The sequence below is a fragment of the Egretta garzetta genome, unplaced genomic scaffold, assembly GCF_000687185.1.
Source record: "Egretta garzetta isolate BGI_Z169 unplaced genomic scaffold, ASM68718v1 scaffold363, whole genome shotgun sequence".
Classification (NCBI taxonomy): Eukaryota; Metazoa; Chordata; class Aves; order Pelecaniformes; family Ardeidae; genus Egretta; species Egretta garzetta.
The window spans coordinates 524,997-548,909 of NW_009259039.1; the positions used below are offsets into that span (position 1 = coordinate 524,997).

Sequence of the window (23,913 nt, forward strand, 5' to 3'; positions counted from 1 at the left end):
CCGGCGCGGAGCGAACGTGCCCCGGCCGTTTCACGCCGCCGCCCGCGCAGCCTGGAGCCGGTGTTGTAGAAAACCACGGTGCCGGAGCGAGGAGCGTGCCGTTAGTCCTGGCTGCTAATTTTTCTCCCCCAAACCCATGGGCAAACCCGTGCAAATCTTACTTGTTTGCTGACTTAGTTTCTCCAGGATGAAGCGACAAAACCAGTTACGAGGGTAGAAAACGCAGTCGCGTGCCAGGGGGAGTGGATGGGGTGAGCGAGTAAAACTTTTTCTGTCTCCTGCTGAGAGTTTGGTGGCTGGAGTGGATGTTTGGCCGGACTCTTCTGCTCTTGCACTTGAGGAGGGTCAGGGACTTGCAGGTGGGCCACCTGTGGTGGTCTTGGAGCGTGCCGAGATCAGCAGTCTGGGTCAGGCTCTGGGCTGGCCCGTGTTCTCATGCTTGCACTGCTCTCTGAGCTGGATTTCTTCCTTCCCTTCCTTTCTGCTGTGCTGTCATTCCTGCCACGGTGTTAATAGGCCTTTGTATGCTTCCATGTCTGCCTTTTAGGGGCGCAGTTCTAGCTGTTGTTCAAAGATTAATTTCCAGTGATGGACACATTGTCACTCTGCTTTTGGTTGGGGGTTTTTGGGTTTTTTGTTAGTTTGTTTGGGTTTTTTTTTTCCCTTGGTTTGCAAGGTGAGTTGGTTAACTCAATCTTTTGCAAAACCCGTTGCTTAATCGTTTTTAGTAGGTTATCTGTATCATGGAGCAGATGGCTGAGCCAAGTGATCTGATAGCCCAGCAGTCACTAGATTTTTGTAAGAGGAGGGTGTTGGAAGGTGCGCTTGGGGGAGGGGAGAGGGTGTAATCCGTGCTATTTTGTGTGGGAATAGCCTGTGTTTGGATCGGATTACACGAACATGGAGCTGCATCCTTAGATGAACTTGCCTGGGGAAATACTGTGCCTTTTCACTTTTGTGTTTGGAAGGGGTTTTGCTGGATAACACTGCTTGCTGTGAGCGACTTAAAATTCTTACCACCCTTCTGCAAAGGGAGAGTATGTTTCCCTATCTATGTCCCCAAAAGGCCTTCTGCCTACACAGAGACCAAAATTTTGTGATGCCTCTCAATCCCAGAGGTGTTTCAGTAGGATTCTGTTTGTGCTAGGACCTGATTTTAAGATGATCTGGATCAATGTGGAACTCTCAAAAATGCTGGAAATCTTAAAAGTCAATGGTGCTGTTTACTGAGGAAACACAGATTTGTGGAACAGAGCACCAAGTCAGAAGCCACGTTTCTCCTCCTGGTGCAGCCGTTGAGGGTAAGGGTATGTGCTACAGCTAAGCAAACCTTGGTTACTTTCTCTCTCTCACTGTCACTTGTGGCATCACAAGTGAGTTAATTCAACTCACTGATCTGGCAGAGAATGATGTTTAGGGTAGCTTTTCTGCAAAGTTAAGAAGTTGATCTAGTGAGCACCAGAAGCGAGGAACCTGTACAGGAAGGCTGAGCATGGGCAAAGGAACAGAAATTGTCTCCTGATGGTAGCTGGGCTACTGGATAACTTGGTGTAACATGTGTGGCGTCGCTCTGACTTGTATTTTAACCCCATTCGAAGTGCTTCATTTATCTAGCACAGTTTCTTTCTTTCAGAAAGTCTGTATTCTCTCCCTTCTCAATTTTATTTATTTTCAGGCTTCATTTACGTTTTGTGGTGCTGCCCCCCCGGGGAAGATCTTTAAGGCAATTGTCTTCTCCAGAGCTTTTATATTCTAGATAGGCTTATTGACCAGCTGTTTCTAGCTGTAATAGAGTTGTGCCTGAACACAGTAGTAGCTGGTTAGGAGGGGGTGTGTCTCAGATTGAGGAGAAGATGACTGCAGGGCAGAATTACCCATGGCCGCTGCTGAAGCAGTGCAGGAAGCCGGTGCTGGATTAGCAGGGAGATGCCTGGGCAGGACTCCAGGGCAGAGGTAAAGATGCGTGGGGAAGACAGGACTGGGGCAGCAGCTATCTGCTTGTCAGTTATAGAATTTTCCAGATTTACAGGAGCAGGTTTGGAGCAGCAGTTCCCTGATTTAGCCAGTGATCCTCTGCAGTGTTAATGCTGTTGCCCTACTTTAAAGTCATCTGCTGCGCTTAACATCACTCCAGAATTTCAAAAGTTGTCTGGTTGAGACTCTTGTTGCACCTCCTTTTCTGCTGTACTGGTCTGTTTGTTTATGCACCTGGAAAAAGTTGTGTTTGGTGAAGGCTGTGAAGCTTGAAATCTCTGGATTTGTAAAGGTCTAGATACAGGGACTGTGCTGGTGCTGTGGGATCCTGGAAGCCTAGGGGTCTTGTTTAGAGGTCTCTTGGATATGTTGCAGGGGAGCCAGCTGGTGTTTTGGATACAAACAGGCTGTTAGTGACATAGACTATCAGAAGCTTTTTTTTTTTTTTTTTATCTTACATGGAATGATATCTGTCTAAAAAGTCAATTTTTTAAGTGGAATTCTGACTCTCAACGCCTCCTACCGTTACTCCCTATGCAGCCCATGTTTCTTGCTGCAGGAAACTCCCTGATCGTCCCAATACATTACTCTTCTGCTAAGCACTCTCTTCAGTCTTGCTTTTCTTCCTCTTGGCTGATGAAAGCCTTCTCCAGTCTTTTCTCAGTCCTGTGGTTCGCTGCAACTCCTCTCTCTCCTGCTGGAAGATCTCTCTGGCTCTGCATGGCCTCTTTAGCAGCTTTCCCCTCACAAGTGTTGCCAGTGAACCCTTCAACCACTTCGCTTCTGGCTCTGCTCCTCCTGAAAGCAAGTTGCCACCAGATACCAGCTTCCAGTCTAATATTCAAGTTACGATCTGTCAGGAACAACAAGTAGTTGGAAAGTCCGTGTAATTGGAGAAAGAAAGAAACAGTTGAGGGCTGGGGGCTAAACTGTGAGAAGGAGGGACCGAGTTGGTATATCTGCAGTAGGGCAGTGGAGTTGTGGGATAATTATACTTCTTGTGGGACTGGAGGAAGAGAGGATCAGGAGTTGCTAAAGTGCAGTGGGAGACTGGAAGCACAGGGCAGTTCACAGCAGTTCACTAGCCTCTCTGGAGGGAGAGGTGATCAGGTCTGTAACCAAATGATTGTCTGAAATGAGCTGCTCCTTCACTCTGCTGCCTTTTTAAGAGTTCAGGATGTTGTAGCTTCCAACTGTAGCATGGCAATAAAAATATGAGAATGTGTGCATTACATTTGACTGTGGTAATAAAAGATTTAAACCATGAGTATAATTTCTGGGTGATTTCAGAACCCTGGCATCCCCGGTCCCTGGGGGATGTCCTATCCCTGGTGATGTAGCAAAGCTGTGCAAGGAGCCTGGGACTGGGATATTCCAGTAAAAAAAGCTGTGTAATGCAGTGAAATATGGTTTGTTTTTTTTCTCTCACCTGACTTAGTTTCCAATTCTCTATGTAGATCTGGAGTCCGTCTTAGCCTGAGCTCCTGGGATCCTGTCACCATGGAGACTGAAAGTGAGCAGAACTCCAGCTCCACCAGTGGGAGCTCCAGTTCTGGAGGAAGCACCCGTCCTCAGATATCGCAGATGTCTCTCTATGAGCGACAGGCAGTACAGGTGAGACGTGGTTATGTTCTGGGATGGCATGTGCATCAATGGAAGGTGGTGGTGAGCCCTTTCATGTTCCTCTGGATTGTCAAGTGTCAAGGTAGGAGCATGCTTGAAGGACTGTCATGTTTTCAGATTTAGGAACTTTTGTGCTAGGCCTGATGTTTAGTTCCTGTAGCCTGGTACCATGCTTCATGTTTTATAGGTTATTCCGCCAGTGTCCAGCCTCTTAGATTTAATCCATACTGTGATCCAATAGATTGATTTTAGCCTGCTGTTCTAGAGCAAGTAATTCAGGTTATCATCCCAGTTCCTCCACATAGGGTATATCCTCCATATACATACTATACTGGAACACTTGTCTGCCTGCCTGAGCACGCACATCCCCAAATTCCTGGAGTTTATTAAAGTCTTGCAAGTGTGCTTCCCGTTGTCGCTAATCTAGTGACTTTGCTTCTTTCATGAGGTCTCGGGATGGTCTCATGGCTGTTACTTATTTCTTCACTGCACTCTCTAATCACATTCCAAGGGCATGCTATTTTTGACAACTGGGTTTTCCTCTTTCTCTAGGCTCTGCAGGCACTCCAGAGACAGCCCAATGCAGCCCAGTACTTTCACCAGTTTATGCTCCAGCAGCAGCTTAACAGTGCCCAGCTTCACAGCCTGGCTGCTGTCCAGCAGGTGAGTTGCCAAGGGGCAGAAAGAGAGGAACGGGATCGTTCTCTGGGGAAGATCCAGAGATTCTCTCTTCATACAGTGACTTGTGCATCAAGATCATCCTGATCCATGATGAGACAATGAGGCCCTAAACACATTGTTTAAAGCTGATGCAAACAGCTAGTAAACTGGAAGCATGATGCAAAGATTCATTTGGTTTTCAGGTACAGAGCAGGGGAAGATAAAATTTGGCATCCCCATCAGGAAACTTGCACTTTGGAGGCCTATGACTAGCCCTTGCACCTTCTTGAAATAAAAGATGGGTGGTTAAATCAGCAGTGGATGCAGTAGTGCTTAAAAACTGTATTAAAGTGAACCATGGCTAGTTACTTCTCTGAGAATAAACGTGGTCTTGTGTGCGTGAAATTTTAGGTGGTATCCCCTGAATTTTCTGTCTTGAAACGTGTTTTCTTTGCCAGTTACTGGCAAGAGGGATCTGAGGTAGACCTTGTCCAGCCAGGAGGGTGTTTTTTTAATTGAGAGATGTTTATACAAATGGAGATATTATATGATGCATAATTGTTGAGTGATATTTTTTTTTTTCTTTAGCAACTTTTCTCACCTACCAGACTTTATCATCAGTTGAAGGTGGATTATGTGTGATGTGAATACAGTTCTGTCTGTGTAACAATATCACCATCAGTAGCTGTGCTCCTTGGCTGTTAGCCCAGGATTTAGTGGTTCTCAAAATCCCTGCCTTCAGTTTTATAGCACAGAGGGACTAGAATCCTCTCACCAGTTCTGCACAAATCTTAGTTATAAAACTAAACTCATACAAGTGGAATTCCCATGGGATCAAGGGGGGATTGGAATCTAACAGTATTTACATTCCTCCACGAACCGTATGTGCTGTAATCTGAAACTTGTTACTTGGAGTGCTGTCATTGCATTGTTACTAAACTGCCTAACTAGCCCAGCAAATTGCTAATATCATGGGGAGTGTCTGTGTATTAACAGTGGATTGCAGCATCAGGATGAGGATTGCAGTGTGTGGAATGATGAGCTGGGGCGACAGCAGGGTAGGCACCCATGAGTGGAAGGACTGGAGGTCATGCACCATAAGGGTCTGTTGTCCACTGCCTTGGCTAGTGCATAGGACTGAACTGGTTGGGGAGAAGGAGGTACCTTGCTGATTGCTGCACCCAATTTGTAGGGCACGGTAGAGATTCATAGTGATTATATTGTATTCCCGTTCTCAGGAATGGGAGAAGATGATGATGGGACTAGGGACCAGCCAAATATTTGGGCCAGATTGAAAAGTTTGTTCTGGGTACTCATTTTCCTGTTGACCTCTCTTGCAGGCTACAATTGCAGCCAGTAGACAGGCCAGCTCCCCCAACACCAGCACCCCGCAACAGACCACCACCACCCAGGCCTCTGTAAGTAACTGCTCCCTCACATATCAAAGCCTCCCTCCCACCCCCTGCTTTGTTCTTTCTCTTCTTTGTCTTTTAGGAAGGCAGTCTAGCTTCTAAGAGTGCTGGGAATCCACAAGATGCAGACAAGTTTGAGGATTTGGGGTGCTATCATTATTGGTGGGGGTTGAGGAAGCCAGAGAAGGTTTCTGAGTGGGAGAGGCCTCCTCTTAGCTGGAAAGGTAGATGCTGATCTCTCTTTGCTGAGGCTTTGGGGATATGTTGTTATGGATTAGAAAAGGATCAGGAGTTCTTAGAAGGAGAAGGAGTCATGAGCAGCTTGAAAGGGAATGCTCTTTTTCTCTTGGGCAGAGTAGTAGTTTGCTGAATGAGATAAGTCTGGTTTTGTAGTGAGTATTGAGTAACTGGGATTTGTTCAGAGAGTAGATGAGTTGGTAGGGTAGAAATTGTGTTTGTGGTTTTTTTTTTTTTTTTTTTGCTTGACTTAAGAGGCTGGAGAATGATGTATTTCTTTTGGATCTCTTATTGCAATTGCACGCTAACAGCAATACTCAGGCTCAGCATACAAATGAGGTTAGCATCCAGGGCTTTGGCTAGTTTAGATTGCATAGCCTCTAAGACAAGAACTTTTTTCTTCTTGGGCCCCTGTGGGATACAGGAAGAAACTGTAAAATGTCTGTTCTGGCTGTACCCCAGTAAGTTAATTTGTACTTATTCTTTTGCCTCCATCTTTTCACATGTGATTTGGGCCTTTTCTTTGTTTTAAGATCAACCTAGCCACCACATCAGCTGCTCAGCTGCTCAGTCGGTCACAGAGTGTGAGTTCCCCCAGCGCCACAACCCTGACACAGTCTGTGCTCCTTGGGAATACCACCTCACCGCCTCTCAACCAGTCACAGGCCCAGATGTATCTCCGGGTAAGAGATGTGCATGCAAAATATGTCCTGAGCATAAACCCCACTTCCTGGCCACTACAGTGTTTCACTGCTTGGGACTACCCAACACCTTTGGACTAACTCTAGCTTTAAGGATGATATTTTAAATTCAGATGGGGAAGCTCTTGTCCCTGAAACCACAAGTTTGACTCTGGGCTCAGCTTTTGATGGTAGATGAGCTTTGTATTGTGTGGCTCAGGTGAGATCGTTAAGAACCATGCTTGTGTCTGCTCTGCATAGATGTTAAAGATCCCATGGCACTTCTCACTAGAGTGTAAATTTGAAACATACGTACTGGACTTGAGTATAGCTCACAGAAATAAAGCTACTCTTCTGGTTCAGTGTTGGAACAGGTATATGGTAAATTACTCTCTTCTACCACTGCTGAGCTCAGGGATGTAAGTCAGAATTCAATAAGTCTAGAAACATAAATCAACATGAACAAACATAGCATCCTTTTAATCGCTTTGAAGTGCTGCTAAATAGAAAACATTAGGCTTGACTATATAGTCTGTCTGGGGTTTGGCTACCTACTTGAAAAATATTTTCTGTGTCTCAGTTGCTTTAGATATGGATTGTAATCCCCTTCTTTTCAAGCAACCCTGGTCTTGGATGTATGTCTTTGGTCACTGTTTCTCAACCAGTCCTGGGTATACATCTGAAAGTTCAGTGGTACATGAGTCTTTTAGCCAGCCTTGAGCAGTCTGTGGGAGTTGGCCCAGGCCCATGTTTGATAGAAGAGTGCTTGTTTCCATAAGGACACTGTTTACAGTTTCCTGGTCCTGAGGGTTATGTTCAGTGTTGCAGTGCAAGGAGGGTTGGGGGTTTTGCAATGTGTGACATTGCAGCCCGGTGTTGCTTTGTAATCTGTTTGCTTGTGGTTCGCTGTCTGTCTTTTCTCTCTTCCCCTCCGTTCCTTTCATTCCACATCACCTGACCCTCCCTCAACAGCCACAGCTGGGGAACCTGTTGCAGGTAAACCGGACCTTGGGCCGCAATGTGCCTCTTGCCTCCCAACTCATCCTGATGCCCAACGGGGCTGTGGCCGCTGTCCAGCAGGAGGTACCACCCACTCAGTCTCCTGGGGTCCATGCAGACACAGACCAGGTCAGTGACACCCCCACCCAGAGTCCTCCCCTTCCCCTGCTCTCTGTCACCGCACACTCTGGTCTTTGTCTGCAGTCATCCATGTATATCAGATTAGCTCTATTTTTTTCCCCCAACCTGTGTCCCCGTGCAGGCAGGAGATTCTGTTCTCTGTTGCCACTTTTTTTCATGTTTGCTTTTTGCCTCCAGCGATGGGATTCATTTCTTCTTAAAATTTCTGGGGTGAGCCCCAGGCTGGATCAATCCCCTCTTCACAGTTTCTTTATTGTCCTTGCGTGAAAAGAATTGATGAGTTCTATGTCCAGTTTTCAGTCATTCTGCAATGAAGACTGTTTGCCAGGAGTGGTATTCCTTCACCCAGTTGGTTTGTTGTTGTAAAGATGCCAAAGACTGGAGAGGCCACAAAGTCTTAGCTCCTGTGTTCATCTATAAGTAATTCTCCAGGTCAGGGAGCTGCCGTGGCTTCCTGTTTTCCTTGTCCTGTCCCCATCATTCTTGGGATTTCCAGTTACTTCATATTTTTGTTGTCTGGAGTACTTTCTTTGAAGGAAGGTCAGCCATGATCAAACTTGAAGATAACACTGCATTTGGAAGAGGAGTAAATGCAGAGGATGACAGGAGCAAAATGCAGAGGAACTGATGAAATCAGAAGAGCTGCAGGCTCTGCATGAATAGATCTGTGAGCCTGCTGAGTGGAAAGCCCTGCACAGGTGGAGGAGGCAGGTGGCACAAAAATTGAAAAGGAATGATTGGTCTTTAAAGGGATATCTCAGTGCTTTTAGAGCAGTGGTAAACTGGGTCCTACCAATGCAAAGGCATGGCAGGCAGGTCTGAAGGTTGTCCCATGCCTCAGAGAATGGCGGTATCCTCATGTGCTGCTCAGAAAGTGCCACGAGATCTTTAACTTCCATCAGAGATGGAGCAGGAGGGAGTTCAGGGTAATACGCTTCCTGGGAAGGGCTGTGTCTGAACTTTTACCCTGCAGTGTTAGCCAGCTCCCCACATGAGACTTGAAGCATCAACTTAGCCTGCATCTCAGTAGAGCATGTTGCTTATGCGTTCTCTGCCAAACTTCTAGCAAGTAACGTATGTAAAGCAAACGGATTCTGTTTTGTATATGTGTTTCTAGGTGCAGAACTTGGCTGTGAGGAGCCAGCAGACCTCGGCCACTAACACCCAGCTCCAAGGCTCTGCTCAGAAGGCAGCTCTGCCAGGAAGCTCCCAGGCTTCGGGCTTACCGCAGGCCACCAGCACAGGCCAGACCTTGGCAGTGGCTCAGGCCTCCTCCGGTGGTGCAGGCCAGTCCCTCAACTTGAGCCAGGGGGCAGCAGGCAGCAATGGTGTCTCTGGGGCTGTGGTAGCAAGTGGTGGGAGCCAGACCTCAACGGGATTGAGCCAAACCTCCTCGGCAAGTGCTGCTGGCAGTTGCCAAAGGAAAGGCACAGGGGTGGTTCAGCCGTTACCAGTAGCAGCTGCCCAGGCTGTGACTGTCAGCCAGGGAAGCCAGACAGAGACAGAGAATGCAGCCACAAAGAAGGGTGAAACGGACAGTGGTGGACAGCAAACGGTGGGCATGAACCTGACCAGGACCGCTACACCAGCACCCAGCCAGACGTTGATCAGCTCAGGTAAATGCAGACCTGTTTCTTCTCTTCAAGCCCACTGGGCTTTCACAAGAGTGCCATTTGAAAGCCCAATGATGAGGGATTTTCCAACATGCCTCCTAGCCTCTGGGCTCCTGGAGGCTTGTCTCCTAGGGGTTATGCCTCTATTACAAGAGAAGTTGATTAAGTCCCTCATATCCTCTGCCGGTAAGCTGTCAGTCATTTTGGAGTTTAGCAACTCAAACCAGCGCAGTGGCTGCCTGCATTTTTTTGTTATTGTTCCCAGCTGCACTGTTGCTAACTTTTGTGCTCTCCTCTTTTCTTTCTCTGTGTTTGTATAGCCACATATACACAGATCCAGCCACACTCACTGATCCAGCAGCAGCAGCAGATCCACCTGCAGAAGCAGGTGGTGATCCAGCAGCAGATTGCCATTCATCACCAGCAGCAGTTCCAGCACCGCCAGTCCCAGCTCCTCCACACAGCCACCCATCTTCAGCTTGCCCAACAGCAGCAACAGCAGCAAGCACCATCTCTGACCCAGCAGCAGCAAGCTCAACCTCCGCAGCAGCAGGCTCCACCTCAAAACCAGCAGCAGGCTCAGACCCTTGTGGTGCAACCTATGTTGCAGTCCCAGCCACAGCCTGTGCAGCTCCAGCAGGACAGTCCTTGCCAGCCAGCCACCAAATCACCTGTTCCAATTCAGTCAAAATCCCTGGTCGCCCCCATCAAACCACCTCAGCTTGGGCCTGCCAAAATGTCGGCAACACAGCAGCCTCCACCACATATCCCGGTGCAAGTGGTGGGTACTCGGCAGCAGGGCTCAGGCCAAGCCCAAGCACTGGGTTTGGCTCAGATTGCTGCAGCAGTGCCAGCATCCCGGGGAATGCCAGCTGTGGTCCAGCCTGTTTCCCAAGCCCATGCTGCTTCCCCGTCATCTTCTTCAGCTCCAGCGTCCTCACAGGAAGCTCCTCCTCTCACCACAGGGGTGAATTTGGCACAAGTTCAAGGCACAGCCCACATGGTGAAGAGCCCAGCCTCCTCTCCAGTTGTGGCTCAGATGCCAGCAGCATTCTACATGCAGTCTGTCCAGTTGCCAGTAAGTGATACCATTGAGAAGGAGAATAGCATATGGATTCTCTTTGTTCATTCCTAGGACATCAATCGCAGTCCAGGCCCAGGTCAGTGGGATGGGATGGGTAAGGGGTTTGGGTAAAGGGTTATGGAGGTTTTTTCCTCTCAAAAACACTAATTCCAATCCAAACCTTGGGGTTATTGACTACAAGCTTTTCTCTTCCATGTTATCATTCAAAGGTTTGCATGAAGTAAATAGATGAGACTCAGACCCTGCCCCAAATGGGGTAGGTGTCCACATCACATACTAAATACCACATTATCAGTGTGGTGGGTTGACCTTGGCTGGCTGCTGGGTGACCACCAAGCTGCTCTATCACTCTCCCCTTCACAACAGGACAGGGAGAGAAAAATACAGCAAAAAGCATGTGTGTTGAGATAAAGACAGGGAGAACACTTACCAATTACTATCACAGGCAAAACAAACTCAGGTTAGGGAAGTTAATTTAATTTATTGCCAATTAATCAAAGTAGAATTATGAGAAATAAGAGCAAATTTAAAAAATACCTCCCCCGCTTCTTCACGGGCTCAACTTCACTCCTGGCTCTTCAACCTTCTCCCCCTGAGCAGTGCAGGAGGATGGGGAATAGGGGTTGCAGTCAGTTCATAACATTTTGTCTTTGCCACTCCTTCCTCCTCGTGATTTTCCCTCACTACAGAATGGGATCCCTCCCATGGGATACAGTCCTTCATGAACTTCTCCAGTGTGGATCCTTCCCACAGGCTGCAGTTCATGAACTGCTCCAGTATGGGTCCTTTCCACAGGGTGCAGTCCTTCAGGAAGAGACTGTTCCAGCTTGGGTCCCATATGGGGTCACAAGTCCTCCCAGCAAACCTGTTCCACTGTAGGCTCCTCTCTATGGGGCCACAGGTCCTGCCAGGAGCCTGCCACAGGTCCTGCCAGGAGCCTGCTCCATTGTGGGCTGGCTCTCCACAGGGTCACAGCCTCCTTAAGGGTATATCCACCTGTTGTGGGGTCCTCTCTGGGCTGCACGTGGAGACCTGCTCCACCATTAACCTCCATGGGCTGCAGGGGGACAGCCTGCCTCACCATGGGCTTTACCACCGGCTGCAGGGGAATCCGGCACCTGGAGCTCCTCCTCCCCCTCCTTCTTCACTGACCTTGGTTTGCAGAGTTGTTTCTCTTACATATTCTCACTCCTCTCTCCCAGCTGCTGTTGTGCATTATTTTTTACCCTTTCTTAAATATGTTATCACTGAGGTGCTACCAGCGTCTGCTGATGGGCTCAGCTTTGACCAGCGGTGGGTCCATCCTGGAGCTGGCTGGAACTGACTCTGTTGGACATGGGGGGACCTTCTGGTGTCTTCTCACAGAAGTCACCCCTGCAGCCCCCCCGCTACCAAAACTTTGCCACATAAACTGAATACTAACAATATGAGTTTCAGCACCAGGAGGCCTAGCTAGAGTTACTGAAAGTTTCCACTTTCTGATACTGTATTACTAACTTTATACATTAGGGACTTGTATTGCTTCTTCCTGCTAACTCCTTAGAGTCTCAAGCGATGGACCTAGGATCCCCTTTTCTTGAGTGCCAGAATACAATATTTTGTTGTTGCTGAATACAAACAATAACTGGCCTCTTCGTTGTCTCTCTCAGGAGAGAGATGAGAGCTGGGTGGGCCAAGAAGGCTGAACTCCCCTCTCCTCACTAGGTGTGGATACCTCCCGGTCAGAGACCCCTTGGTGCATGGTAGCAGCCACTGACTCTCGGCCTCAGAGGATCCCCTAGCAACAGGCTATGCAGAGGAAAACAAAGGTGGCTCATGTTCCACAGGCCTCATCCATGCTGCTCTGAATTGTCCAGCTAGGACCTGCTTAACTCTCTGGACAACAGCACTTTGCCAGCTCAGCTATTCTTAGCCAGTTGCTGAGACTGCTTCTAAACTCTGGCTTGCTTCTTCAGGAAGGTGTCACAGGATTTGTCTGATTGCTAGAGCAAGGGGACAATTCTGCTCTCATCCAACATGTTTCCCCTGCTGTTTTGACTCTCCTTCCTTGAAACTGATCTGATCTAGCCAAAAGCCTGTTTGGAAACTGCTGGGTTCCATTTCTTCCTGGAATAATCCCTTGAGGTTCACACAGTGTCTTAGTATTATATCAATGGGCCATTTCATGTTGAGAGATGGAGGTTTTGCTCCCTGCTAGACAAATGCTTCTGAGTAGAGCAGTATGTACTGTGAGGGAGCTAGAGGTATTTCCAGGAGAAGGAATCAGGCTGGAGATGAAGTATGATGGAGCAGGATGCATCTTCCTTTTGCCTTCAATCTGTCTTGTTCTTTGCTTGGGGGCTCCTCTCTCTGCTTACATGTTCCCCTTTATTCATGCAGGGCAAGTCTCAGACCTTAGCGGTTAAGCGCAAGGCAGAGTCAGAGGAGGAGAAGGAGGAGTCACCCAGTGTCACTGCACTCCTGCCTGCCAGGTCCTCTCCTGTGACAGACAGCCCCAAAAACATGGAGGAGAAGAGTGGACTTGGAGGTGAGGTACAAAGGAGAGCTCTGCTTGTGTGTGCTAATGATCTGATCTCATATTCCATTTGAAGTAGACAGAGCAAAGGTAACTGACTCTTGTGCTATTAACTTTCCAGATAAGTCTGATCCTGTTGCCATTGCAACCCCAAATACCACCTCAAGTGAAGGAGCATCAGTCACCCCCACCTCTGCTCCCACCCCAAACCTGGCAATGGTGTCACGTCAGATGGGAGACTCCAAACCCCCACAAGCCATCGTCAAACCCCAGATCCTCACACACATCATTGAGGGCTTTGTCATCCAGGAAGGAGCAGAGCCCTTTCCAGTAAGGATTCTCTGCGGTGGGGGAAGGAGGTGTAGTGTTCTCTTGGGAGGGTGGTGGGCTTCCACCTTTGGATAGGAGTTTCTTTCCCCATGTTCCAAGTCAGCATTTTTAGGCAGAGAGAGTGAAGAGGAAGGGAAAGGAGGGAGGTGTCATGCATGAAGCAAGGCATTGAGTGGTGGCATTAAAGAGAATGGGTTGGAAGGAGGAAAACAAGTGTGATGGGAACTGTTTTCTCCAGTAGTCCCCAAAGCAATAATTTATGCAGGAATTGTAAGAAGGTTCTTCTCTCTGATCTTTTAGTAAGGGAAAGATGCCCTGCATTTTGAACAAGCAGCAAGTGAAGTTAAAGCAAAAAAGGGGCAATGCAGTTACATGGAACTGCAGGATATTCAAGGCAGATAGTACTTGGTGATCCTTGAATGAACCACCAAGCCTGTGAGTCAGAAAGGAGTAATAACTTTGTTCAGCATCTCTCCTTCTCTGGTAGGCAGAGGGATTCTTCTGAGCTCTAACAGGGTATGAGCAGCACATATCTGGCAGAGGGTGATGGCCACAGAGAATCCTTTACTGATGGGCCCAACTCTTTCTCTTCCTGCCCAGGTGGGTTGTTCTCAGCTGCTGAAAGAATCTGAGAAACCACTGCAGGGAGAGGCTCCTTCTGGCCAGAGTGAAAACCTGTCCAGCAATTCTCCGGGAGGGGACAGTGCTTCTGTGGGTGAGTTTCAGCACTGGGAAGCTAACGTTACTGAAAGTTTCAGCTCTCTGATACTGTATGTATACTAACTATACATTGTGGACTTGTATCCCTTCTTCCTCCTAACTCCTTAAGAGACTCAAGTGATGGACCTAGGACCTCCTTTTCTTGAGTGCCAGAATACAATACTACTTTGTTGTTGTTAATGTGATCTAACACAGCCCATGTCATTAGTAAGCAGGAGACACTGAACTGTACCTGTCTCTAATGACTCTGAAGGCTGTGAAGCAGAGAGTACAGTGATGGAGATTTCCCCCACAGCCTTGTAGGACATGAGGCATATGCTATTTTTTGCTTATTCAGCAAAATGGTACTGGCAAGGAAAAATAAACTGCTCTGTTCAATATCCTGGGGTCCTAATTATTGGAGCTTCTGCCTCTTATTCCTCAGCTTCTTACCCAAGCTAACAGCTTAGTAGATTCAGTAGAGAATAGCGCTTGCAACCTGTCTGCTCAGAAGAATAGTAGTAGAATGGGGAGTCATTGTGTGTTATCTGCTTCAGTTCAGATCATCAACTGGTGTGTATCTCTCTATCTCACTAGAGCTTGATAAGAAGGCAAACTTGCTGAAGTGTGAATACTGTGGGAAGTATGCCCCAGCAACCCAGTTCCGTGGCTCCAAGAGGTTTTGTTCCATGACCTGTGCTAAAAGGTAACAGCAAGACATAATCTTCCTTTTCCCTGACTATATGTTCTCTGGAATTGGGCACGTGCCCCTTCTCCAGGTAACATCCTCCCTCCGTGGGATGCACTGGCCACAGAGATCCTTTAGGACTCTAAATGATTTGTGAATGCTTCTAGGTCTGGAGACGTGGCTGTGCTGTTGAGTGTAAACAGGGTTTCTGACTTGCTCAGAAAATGAAATGGGAAGGGGGAAGTTACTAGGCTCCAAAGAACTTCTTTCAGTCAAATGTGTGTTGATGTGACAAAACAAATGCATACTGGTAGCTGTCTGCTGCACTGGTACTAGCAAAGACATGAGGGAGCACTGGGGAAAAAACCTGGGGAGAAATTAAGGCTTGTCATTGCTGCCTCCTATTGATAGCAGAGTGCTTGTTATGGGTCTTTTTTCCCTTAGGGGAATGACTTAATTGACCCTTCAGATGTTAGATCAAGACTCTGGTGTCCAAATATTGCTTGTGTCAGAAGTCTGGACTGGCTCCTTCCAAGGGGAAGTCTTAGAAGGAGGAGGAACAGAACTTGATGGTAAAGAGGAGTTTTATCCCCCTGTAGAGTGAGGAGAAGCAGTAGGTTCAGATAGCTGCTGTTTCCTAATTGCTGCTCTGCTTTTACTTATTTGAGGTACAATGTCAGCTGCAGCCATCAGTTTCGGCTGCAGAGAAAGAAGATGAAGGAATTCCAGGAAGCTAACTATGCTCGTGTGCGGCGACGAGGATCACGGCGCAGCAGTTCTGAAATTGCTCGAACAAAAATCCAGGGCAAGCGCCACAGGGTAAGGATGTAGTCCTGCCTGCCTCTGTCGAGGCAGATCTCAGTGCTGGCTGCATCACTTTCTCACAGTGGATGTAGTCGTACGGGATGTGCCAAGTGCGCAATGACACAGTTGTTACGCAAGGCACAGTGAGCTGCTCTGATTGCTCATCGACTGCAAAAAGTGGATTCACATTTGCACTTGTTCTGTGTGTTCTGTGTTCACTCCCGCCTGTGTCTCAGTGGTCTCAGTGAACGAGATCAGCTGACAGCCTTGGTAGAAAACAATCCACTTTGCCTGTTTGATTAGCATTCTTCCACATGAATGATTTGAATCAGATTATAGAAGAATCAAATGAGCTTCAGAGCTGACGTGAGGAAGAGGAATGGACTGGGGGAGGATGGGGAGAAGGAAGAGGAAGGGAGGCGAGAGCGAAGTCTCCCCTTTTTGACATCAAGGAGTTCTTGTGTTGGCTGTCCCTGGACCAACAGCCTGAGACAGTTGTCCCAGACTGTTGGGACAACTTCTGCTGTTCCCAGTGTCTTGTTTTGCACCTTGTAATTGTGAATTTCTTACAAAACTTTTTTTTTTTTCTTTCTTTCTTTCTTTTCTATGGGCTTTGTAGGGTCAGGAAGACTCAAGTCGAGGCTCTGATAACTCCAGCTATGATGAAGCTTTGTCCCCTACATCTCCAGGACCCCTGTCAGTAAGAGCTGGTCATGGAGAGAGGGACCTGTCAAACTCCAGTATGGCCCCACCTACCCCAGATCTACATGGCATTAACCCAGTCTTCCTGTCCACCAATCCCAGTCGTTGGAGCGTGGAGGAAGTGTATGAGTTCATTGCGTCACTGCAAGGTGAAGTTAAGATCCTCCCCTGCAGTTCTGTGATCCAGTAGCATGGGGAAATTTGTTGGCTCTCTTCCTGGAAAGAAAGTGGTGTCAGTGGTGCCTGGTGCTTTTGTTGTGTGTGTTTCTGATTTGGCATAGGCCATACAGGCAGATGAGCAGTACTCCTCAGGCAGCCTGCAGAGTAGAGTGTGGAAGGGGATTGGTTAGATTTGTAGCTTGCTTTCTGAACCAGCCAGAGACCCAAAGAGTGGGAACAAGGGGAGCGCCCAGGGCACGTCTGTTTCTCAGTGCTGGGTTTTGGTTTCACAGGGTGCCAGGAGATTGCTGAGGAGTTTCGGTCACAGGAAATTGATGGCCAGGCCCTGTTGCTTCTGAAGGAAGAACACCTCATGAGTGCCATGAACATCAAGCTGGGACCAGCTCTCAAGATCTGTGCCAAGATCAATGTCCTCAAGGAGACCTAACAGCTCTGAAGCCAGAGGTCTCACTTTTGCTCTGACCCCAGGGCAGCTGCCAGATTTGGAGCATCCTGCTGGGGCGGGGCAGAATGGGACAGTCCCCTGTGGTCTTGCATTCAAGAAGAATGAGAAGGAATTTAACTGATTGAAACTGCCACGCACAAGTCCATGTCTTGGTCTCTTAATGGTGCTACAAGGGGGAGGAAAACTCCCACCTGGGGCCTTGAAATATCTTTTCTTCTTCCTGATTTTGAATATGCCTCTCCTGTATACTACACAAAGACAGGAAGGGGACCTCTTTCTGTCTTAGCAGACTTCTGAAGGGAACTGCCCTTGCCCCTTTTTGCTATAGCAGGTCTGCTAGATCTTAGTTTTGAATCTCGCTGTGCCAGAACTTGAGGCATAGGAAGAGCCGGCCCCACACAGACTTTGGGAGCAGCAGTGCTTGGGGTATTTAGGAAGGGGAATGAGTAAATTCCAAGTGACAGAGGTGGACAAACAAGGACTTGAGCAAAAGGGGCTGCTGCTGTTCAACTCTTTAAAGAAAAAAAAAAATATATATATGTACCTAGGCTATTCATGAACTGGGTTTAATAGCCATTCCAGCATGCATACCAAACCTGAAGGCCCGTGGCAATAGGAGCTGCATTAGCTTTACTGTCTCCTGCAGAGATGCAGAGTGAAGACAAAGTGTTGCGGCAGCTATTTGCTCCAGATGGTCCTCTCTGAACCAGAGGAGGATTTATCCTGAGTACTTATGACAAGGTGACGGGAAAATCAAAGGGGAGGGGGATTGTCTTACATTAGGGAGCCCTGCAGCACTAGGTTTGTCTCCCCATTGTGCTAGGGCATAATTTACAGATCCAAAGCAGTCTCCAGAAGCGCCAAGGCTCTTCATAAAATGGGCTGGGGTTTTGGGCTTTTTTGTGTTCTCTTATCAGTTTGTATGATTTTTGTGTCTGTCTTCATTATCCTCAGGAGAGCTTACGGGAGAAGGTTTAAGCTGGCAGGATTGTATTGCCTGCCTCAGGCTCCCTTGTTTTGGTTTTTTTTTTTTTATTTTGTTTTTTTTTGTTGGTGTTATAAAACAAAACAAGTATTTCTCTTCCTCAGTTAAAAGAAAAAAACAAAATCACACCCTCCAACAACTGAACAACTGAATACTAATCCTTTAATGCTACTTCTCCTTCCTAAGGGGTAGAATTATGTTGTAGGCTGAGTCCCTCCCTTTCAGCCCCTCCAGGTTTGTTTTAAGGACCAAAAGTGGTATTCTGAAGTTTTTTAACCAGATTACCAAAGGTGAAAACCTGAGCAGAGTTGTTCTCTTCCAGAAGCACCTCTGCTTCAAACTAACAGGCAAAAAACCTGAAGAAATTACACCAAGCATGAAGAGGTAAGTAAGTGCCCCCTAGAGCCAAATGCCTGAAAGCAAGATGCTTTTTATAAACCACGTCTCAGCTTTTCTGTTTTCATTTGAGTGAAACATAAGACTGTTCTGTGTGGAAAGCACCTACTGTTGCAGGAAACCTGTAGCGACAAGGGAAGAGGCCTAATACCATAGGTAGGAAAACATTAGAGATCTTTGGGATGGGCTCTTTATTGACCCATGTTAGAAAAAGATGGAGGGAAAGTTTAGAAGACAGATAAAAAAAAGGTAGCAGCTTCCTTGTCTTTACTGTTGAATCTCCCTTTAATGACATCCTTGTTCCTGCAAGAGAAGCCTTCTGAGGCTCCAAGGAAGCTGCCCATGCTTGTACCCTGATAACACTATTTGGTCTGATGTAATTTGAGGGAAGAGAAGGGGGAGGTTAGAACCTCTAACTGCAGTCAGCAGAGGAGGGCTGCTCTTACACCATTTTATCCTTAGCAGGCTGGGTGTGATAAAACTCCTGTTTAGTTTGGCCCTTGGCAGGGTAGGCAGGCAGCTCACCTGCCTATGTTACTAGCTACTTCTGAGGACCAGATTTTATTTCAGTCAAATGGGAAGGTTTCACTTCTTCATTTCATGTTCAACGTTCTTAATAAAAAATGCTTGTTCAGGCTTTGCTGGTCTGGCTGCTTTTTAACCACCCCACCCCAAACCTGAATGTTAACCTAGTGTTTGAGAAGTACAACCTTCACCGAAAAGTTACCTTTTATTGCTGCAGAGAAATATAAGGCATAGGAAACTTTTCCCATCTATAATAACTGAAACTTTAAAAGCTCCAGTAGTTAAAAGATGTGTATATGTACCCCTCCCTCCCAAGCCCTAAGGAAATGAGCAATGCAAGGCGGCAGCAAAAAACATGTACTAACAAGAGATCCATTCCTGGCAGAAGTAGTTCAGGGCCCCTTTACCCTTGGATAAGATGCTCTGGCACCAAAGAAAGCTCCTGTACATCAGCACACTTCACCAGGTTTTCTGGTCATTTTATTTTTGAAAGTTGTTTTATACAAAAAAAATTATCTTAAACACCACCATGAAAACAGTAACAACAGACTTAGTGACTTCCTATTTTTCCCATGTTGTGAGAAAGATCGAGACTGTAACAAAAAGTCAAAGAAAGCAGGAACCATTTGCCCACTCTAAACCCAGCAAGAAAGCAGGGCTGCCCCTTGTCCCTCAATGTCACCAATCAGACTGCTGTGGTAATATTAACAATACAGGAATCTTGTCTGTACTCTGCCACTAGCAGCAGTGGCTTATTCACATTCTCTGCCCTCAAGACTGAAGGCAGTTCTTTGCCAGTCTACAACAGGGCAGAATGGGATTGCTCAGAGTCTAGCCCCTCACATAAAAAGCCAAGTTCCTGAAGGTTCCACTCAAGTCTTACCACTCAGCTGTACCTGCTTTTCACCAGGGCCCCAGGAAAAGGTCTCTCTCACTCCCAGCCAGTAGCAGCATGCAAGTACCAGCTGCACAGGGCAAGTATCTTAAGACAGGTCTGCACCATGCCTAAGGGGACAGTGGTTTATGAAAGCTGACCTTGAAAGCACAGCAGTGCTTTATGTGGTTTTTAACATGTTAGCATTCTTGTCCTTGGCTTCTGTGGTCCCCTTTTTAATAAAAATAAATTCTGGTAGCTTCACGGGAAAGCCTCCTGCCAAACAAGGAACTTTTGGAAAGTGCAAAATCACAACACTGACGGTGACTGAGCTGTGTGGGCAGTCACCTGGGGAAGCTTGTAATCGAACTCAAGTGACAGCTACCTGTCTCGTTTTGCCTTGATGTCAGTTTCTGTTTCAGCAAATGTTCCCTTTACTTAGCAGCTTTTGCTTCTCAATGATTGAGAAGACTGAAAAAATATTTTGAATGAACTGGAAAGTCACAAGACTGTACTTAACGCCTATGGTTTTTGTAGCATTCCCCCTCTCCAGTCTGAGAGGATGGCATGCATCCCTTTGCATCTGTTGAAGGAAGCCAGTGTGCACTCTTCAACATATTGCCATTAGGAAAAGAAAAGACTGCAGAGGTGCTAATGCCTCTTCCACCCCCCCGGAGTCTGGCATAGAGCACTCTGGGCAGGATATGCTGGCAGAAACAGCGCATAACAGTGCTGAAGCTCAAAAAGCTGAAGATGCATTCAAAGAAAAATAATTCCAGTGTCTTACAGATCCTGTAAACCCCAGGAAAAAAGGAAAAAAAAAAAACCACAAAAGATCCCTCCTACAGTCTCAGCTGTTTTAACCCACTGCCTCATTTTTCCTTCCCCTTTCTGCACCCACCCATGGCCCTTTTTTCCTCTCAGTGATTGACCTCCCGTTCCTGCTCAGTGCTGAACGCTCATACTGCTTTCTTGCTGCCTTCTACTCAGCCCTCAGCACTTTCTCCACCCCACCCCCCCGGCTCTGCTGCATTTTTGAAAAGCTAAACCAGCACTATATTCATAAGACGTGCCTTCAGGGACCAGTGCTGTTCACACCCAGAGGCATCCATGGGAATTGACACACCAGGGACAGCGAAAGCAAATAGTGTAAAGAAAATCAGAAGTGAGAGAAGGAGAACTGGCTGGGAGGCACCCAGCTAAACAAGCAGCTGGGGAGATGGAGAGAAAAGAACTCCATGCTGAAAGCCTGTCACATCGGTAGCAAATGGTCATCCCGTTCTTCTGACTCCTCACCCAGCTGGTCATCACCCACGCCACGGTACGCAGCTGGCGCATTTCGAGGCTTAGATCGGCAGACAAAGTCACAGCCATCCTACAAGCAGAGGACATTGCACCAGAATTAGACTATGCAATCCAAAGCAAAGCAGCTTCTGCAATTTCTCTTTAGCTAAGGGATTATGCCCAGCCCCATGCTATCTGGGACAGGTCACCAAACTTGTCATAATGAGAGAAGTACGCATACAAAGATCCTACTTGGTTCTGAAAGCTCTGGGCATACTGATTAACAGTATGCAGCAACACCACGCTGAGACAAGCGTGGAGGATAAATGGCACCGCCTACAGTGACCAATGAAGGGTCTCAGGGAGTCAGACATGAACATTCCACAGTACCCAGCTTAATGTTCCCACCTGGAATGTGTTAACCACTAATAAGCATGTGTTCTAGTTTGTTATGTAGCAACCACAGGATATCAGCAGGGAATCAGACTCAGCAAGGATTCAAAAATAGAGTACTCAAAAAAAAAAAAAAACCAAACCCAAAACAAAACAGATAACCTTTTCTTCTGCCTTGGGGTATACTACCCCGGTGGTAGGTCTGCCTACCTTGGACACCTTTGTGGACACAGGCCACAAAGACAAGGCAGATGACATTTTCTCCTGTCCTAACCTATGGGCCAGACTGGGAATACACAGCAATTTTTACTCACCGCGACCAAATTGCCCACATCTTGCCAGAAGGCAAAGTGAGGAAATTGTTCCATGCCCTTTGCTCCCACTACAAGGCGCTGGTAGAGGAACCCACCAATGATGTAGACTGCAATCAGCGAAGCAAACCTGGAGGGCAGAATTAAAAATCAGAGCTGAGGAAATCCTATAGACAACTTCTTCTGAGCCAGCTACCTGCCACAGATTGGTATTGGAGCAAGTAGCTGAGCACCATTTGAACAGAGCTATAAACAGAGACCAGACCAGAAACAGTCCCCAAAATATTGATCAGCAGATCAAATACAGAAAATGAGTCAAGGCTCCTGGTCTGAATTCCCATCTCTGGAAAGAACTGTTGTACAATTTTAGGAAGCCACGTCTTCCATGTTTCGTTGCACCTGTCTAAACTGTGAAGGAGGATGTCTACAGGGAGCAGAGCAGCTCTGCAGCATCATGCCTTCAGCAAGAGCTTTTGTCCAAGAAGCTCAGAGGCACAGTAACACCTAACAGTGGCTGTGGATAGGCACACTACAATTATCTAGTCTAATATAGCATTTGCTATGTTTCTAAATGGCGCTAGAGCTTCTGGTCCAGACACAAACAGCTCTTCCAATGACTCACGTGATCAGCAGAATGGAGCCAACGCTGAGGCGGGAATCCTCAGCTGGACAAGCCACACTGCTGTCCATCTCAAAGAGGTAGAAACAGTCCTGCTCCTTTTCCCGCTCCTCCAAAACAATGCTGAATGAACTCTGCAATTTGGAAAAAGTTAAGGCATGTGAAAATATGACCAGGCATGCTGAACTTTACCAGAAGATAGCTTTATCACTGCTGGTGCAGCTAGGCAACAGACACTTGAGGACAGAAGAAAACCTTAAAGCCCTTCTGCTGATAAACAACGGTTTGCCTGGCAGCCTCCTGCTCCTCTCCCCCCTCATGTGTCACTCACCGCTGTAACTCCCCGCTTGCAAGAAATCATTATCACAGCTCTTCTCTTCTCACCACTGCAGTGCCTTCCATATGAATCACCTCCTTTATAAATCAACATGATCCAGTCACCTGCCGAGAGAGAAACAATGGAGGCTGCAAATCCAGATCAGGAGGTGAAAGGCAGATACTAATTCAGAAAATTGTTGAGTTGAATCTTACTTCCATTGAAGACCTGGGTTTCATTGATTCTTCCTATCACTGTGGTCTTCCCATTCTGTCTATCTGTTTGCACCAGGCCACCAAAATCATGCAAGGTGCTGTTGACCTCCCTGCACACCCTGAAATGGTAGACGTAGTTTTCTGTTTTGCCTTCCTCCACAGTCACGTTAAACCTGCAGCAGGGAGAGGACAGAACAGACAGCCCATAGGATTACAAAGAAGGTGGCTCAGAACAGCAGACATTGGAGATCTGTACAGCCCAAGGCCCGCAGTGTGTTGTATTGTACCTTATCTGGCTCAGGGGTTCCAGTTTCTTCAGCAGGGCTCTTTCCATTTGAGACTCGCTGCTCTCATCACCAACCACATCACAGCTCCTCTCTTTCGACTGTTCAGCCCCCACACCCACAGCAAGGGCCATAAAGACTACCAGCACAGCAGAGGTACAGCATGGTGATGACATCCTGGACACACACCACAGAGAACACAGAGGACTAACTGTTTCGGCCCCCTGCAAACCAACTGCAGGGTCACGGAGTCAATGATTGGCCACTTCCTCAGTCCTGACTGCAAAAAAGGAGAAGTCAAAATCTAGAAACATCTCACAGTTACCAAGAGACATGAAATCTTAATCTCGTGCGCAGTCAAAGACAACTCACTGGGCCGATTTGGGATTCTTTTCTGAATTTTGCCTCCGGACTGCAAAAAGTTTTGCTGCTGAGTGCACTAATCAGCATTGATTCAGCCAGAGCAGCACCCAGCAGGCTGAATACTGGAGTAAGTTTCAGGCATAAGCCATTGTTTTGTTATTGCATTGCACTGAGAAGCCAGTCAGCAGAAAATGATTTACCAGGCCTCTAATCAATCCCCTTTGCGACTGTCGTGTAAAGAGCTTGCAGGGAAGAGCCACTGTGATTAGCCAGGCTGTTTGTTCAAGGGCCTTAATCTTAATAATTATAATCATGTTATCTTTCTAGTACTACTTTAGCTGAGAATCTGAAAGCGTTTAATACTACTAAGCTGCAGCTTCACAGACCAGTTTTCTTCTGTTTACGCGGGGGAAGCAGGGAAGGAGGAAACCAAGACGTCCCACCCGAGATCCAACTGAAGAGGCAGTAATGAAGATAATAACGAGACTTGGAAGATTTGGCTTTCGGGTCCATGCCAGAATCGCGTACGAAACACTCAGTGAGGGCACCAGCCAAGCGCGGC

General features: G+C 47.2%; 2 protein-coding genes across 5 annotated transcripts; one reads left to right on the forward strand and one right to left on the reverse strand.

The window, feature by feature from the left end:
• Positions 1–101: 101 nt before the first annotated feature.
• Positions 102–18,758, forward strand: PHC1 (polyhomeotic homolog 1). Of its 4 annotated transcripts, none has more exons than XM_009634948.2 (15): positions 102–251; positions 3,432–3,588; positions 4,150–4,260; positions 5,598–5,675; positions 6,440–6,589; positions 7,559–7,714; positions 8,844–9,342; positions 9,660–10,417; positions 12,803–12,950; positions 13,060–13,268; positions 13,869–13,983; positions 14,565–14,673; positions 15,324–15,474; positions 16,079–16,310; positions 16,614–18,758. In XM_009634948.2, the coding sequence occupies exons 1-15, from the start codon at positions 247–249 to the stop codon at positions 16,766–16,768; spliced, it is 3,033 nt and encodes a 1,010-aa protein (XP_009633243.2). In that variant the 5' UTR covers positions 102–246; the 3' UTR covers positions 16,769–18,758. The 4 variants fall into 4 exon arrangements, with proteins under 4 accessions (XP_009633243.2, XP_035746404.1, XP_035746405.1 ...); XM_035890511.1 differs by having other exon boundaries at positions 7,583–7,714; XM_035890512.1 differs by lacking the exon at positions 7,559–7,714.
• Positions 18,759–19,256: 498 nt separating this feature from the next.
• Positions 19,257–23,907, reverse strand: M6PR (mannose-6-phosphate receptor, cation dependent). Its single transcript, XM_009634947.2, has 6 exons — positions 22,992–23,907; positions 22,705–22,877; positions 22,505–22,614; positions 22,177–22,307; positions 21,558–21,684; positions 19,257–20,941 (listed from the first exon to the last, which is right to left on the reverse strand). Exons 1-6 carry the CDS (start codon positions 23,162–23,164, stop codon positions 20,819–20,821), a joined length of 837 nt encoding a protein of 278 aa, XP_009633242.1. The 5' UTR covers positions 23,165–23,907; the 3' UTR covers positions 19,257–20,818.
• Between the last annotated feature and the right edge of the window lie 6 nt (positions 23,908–23,913).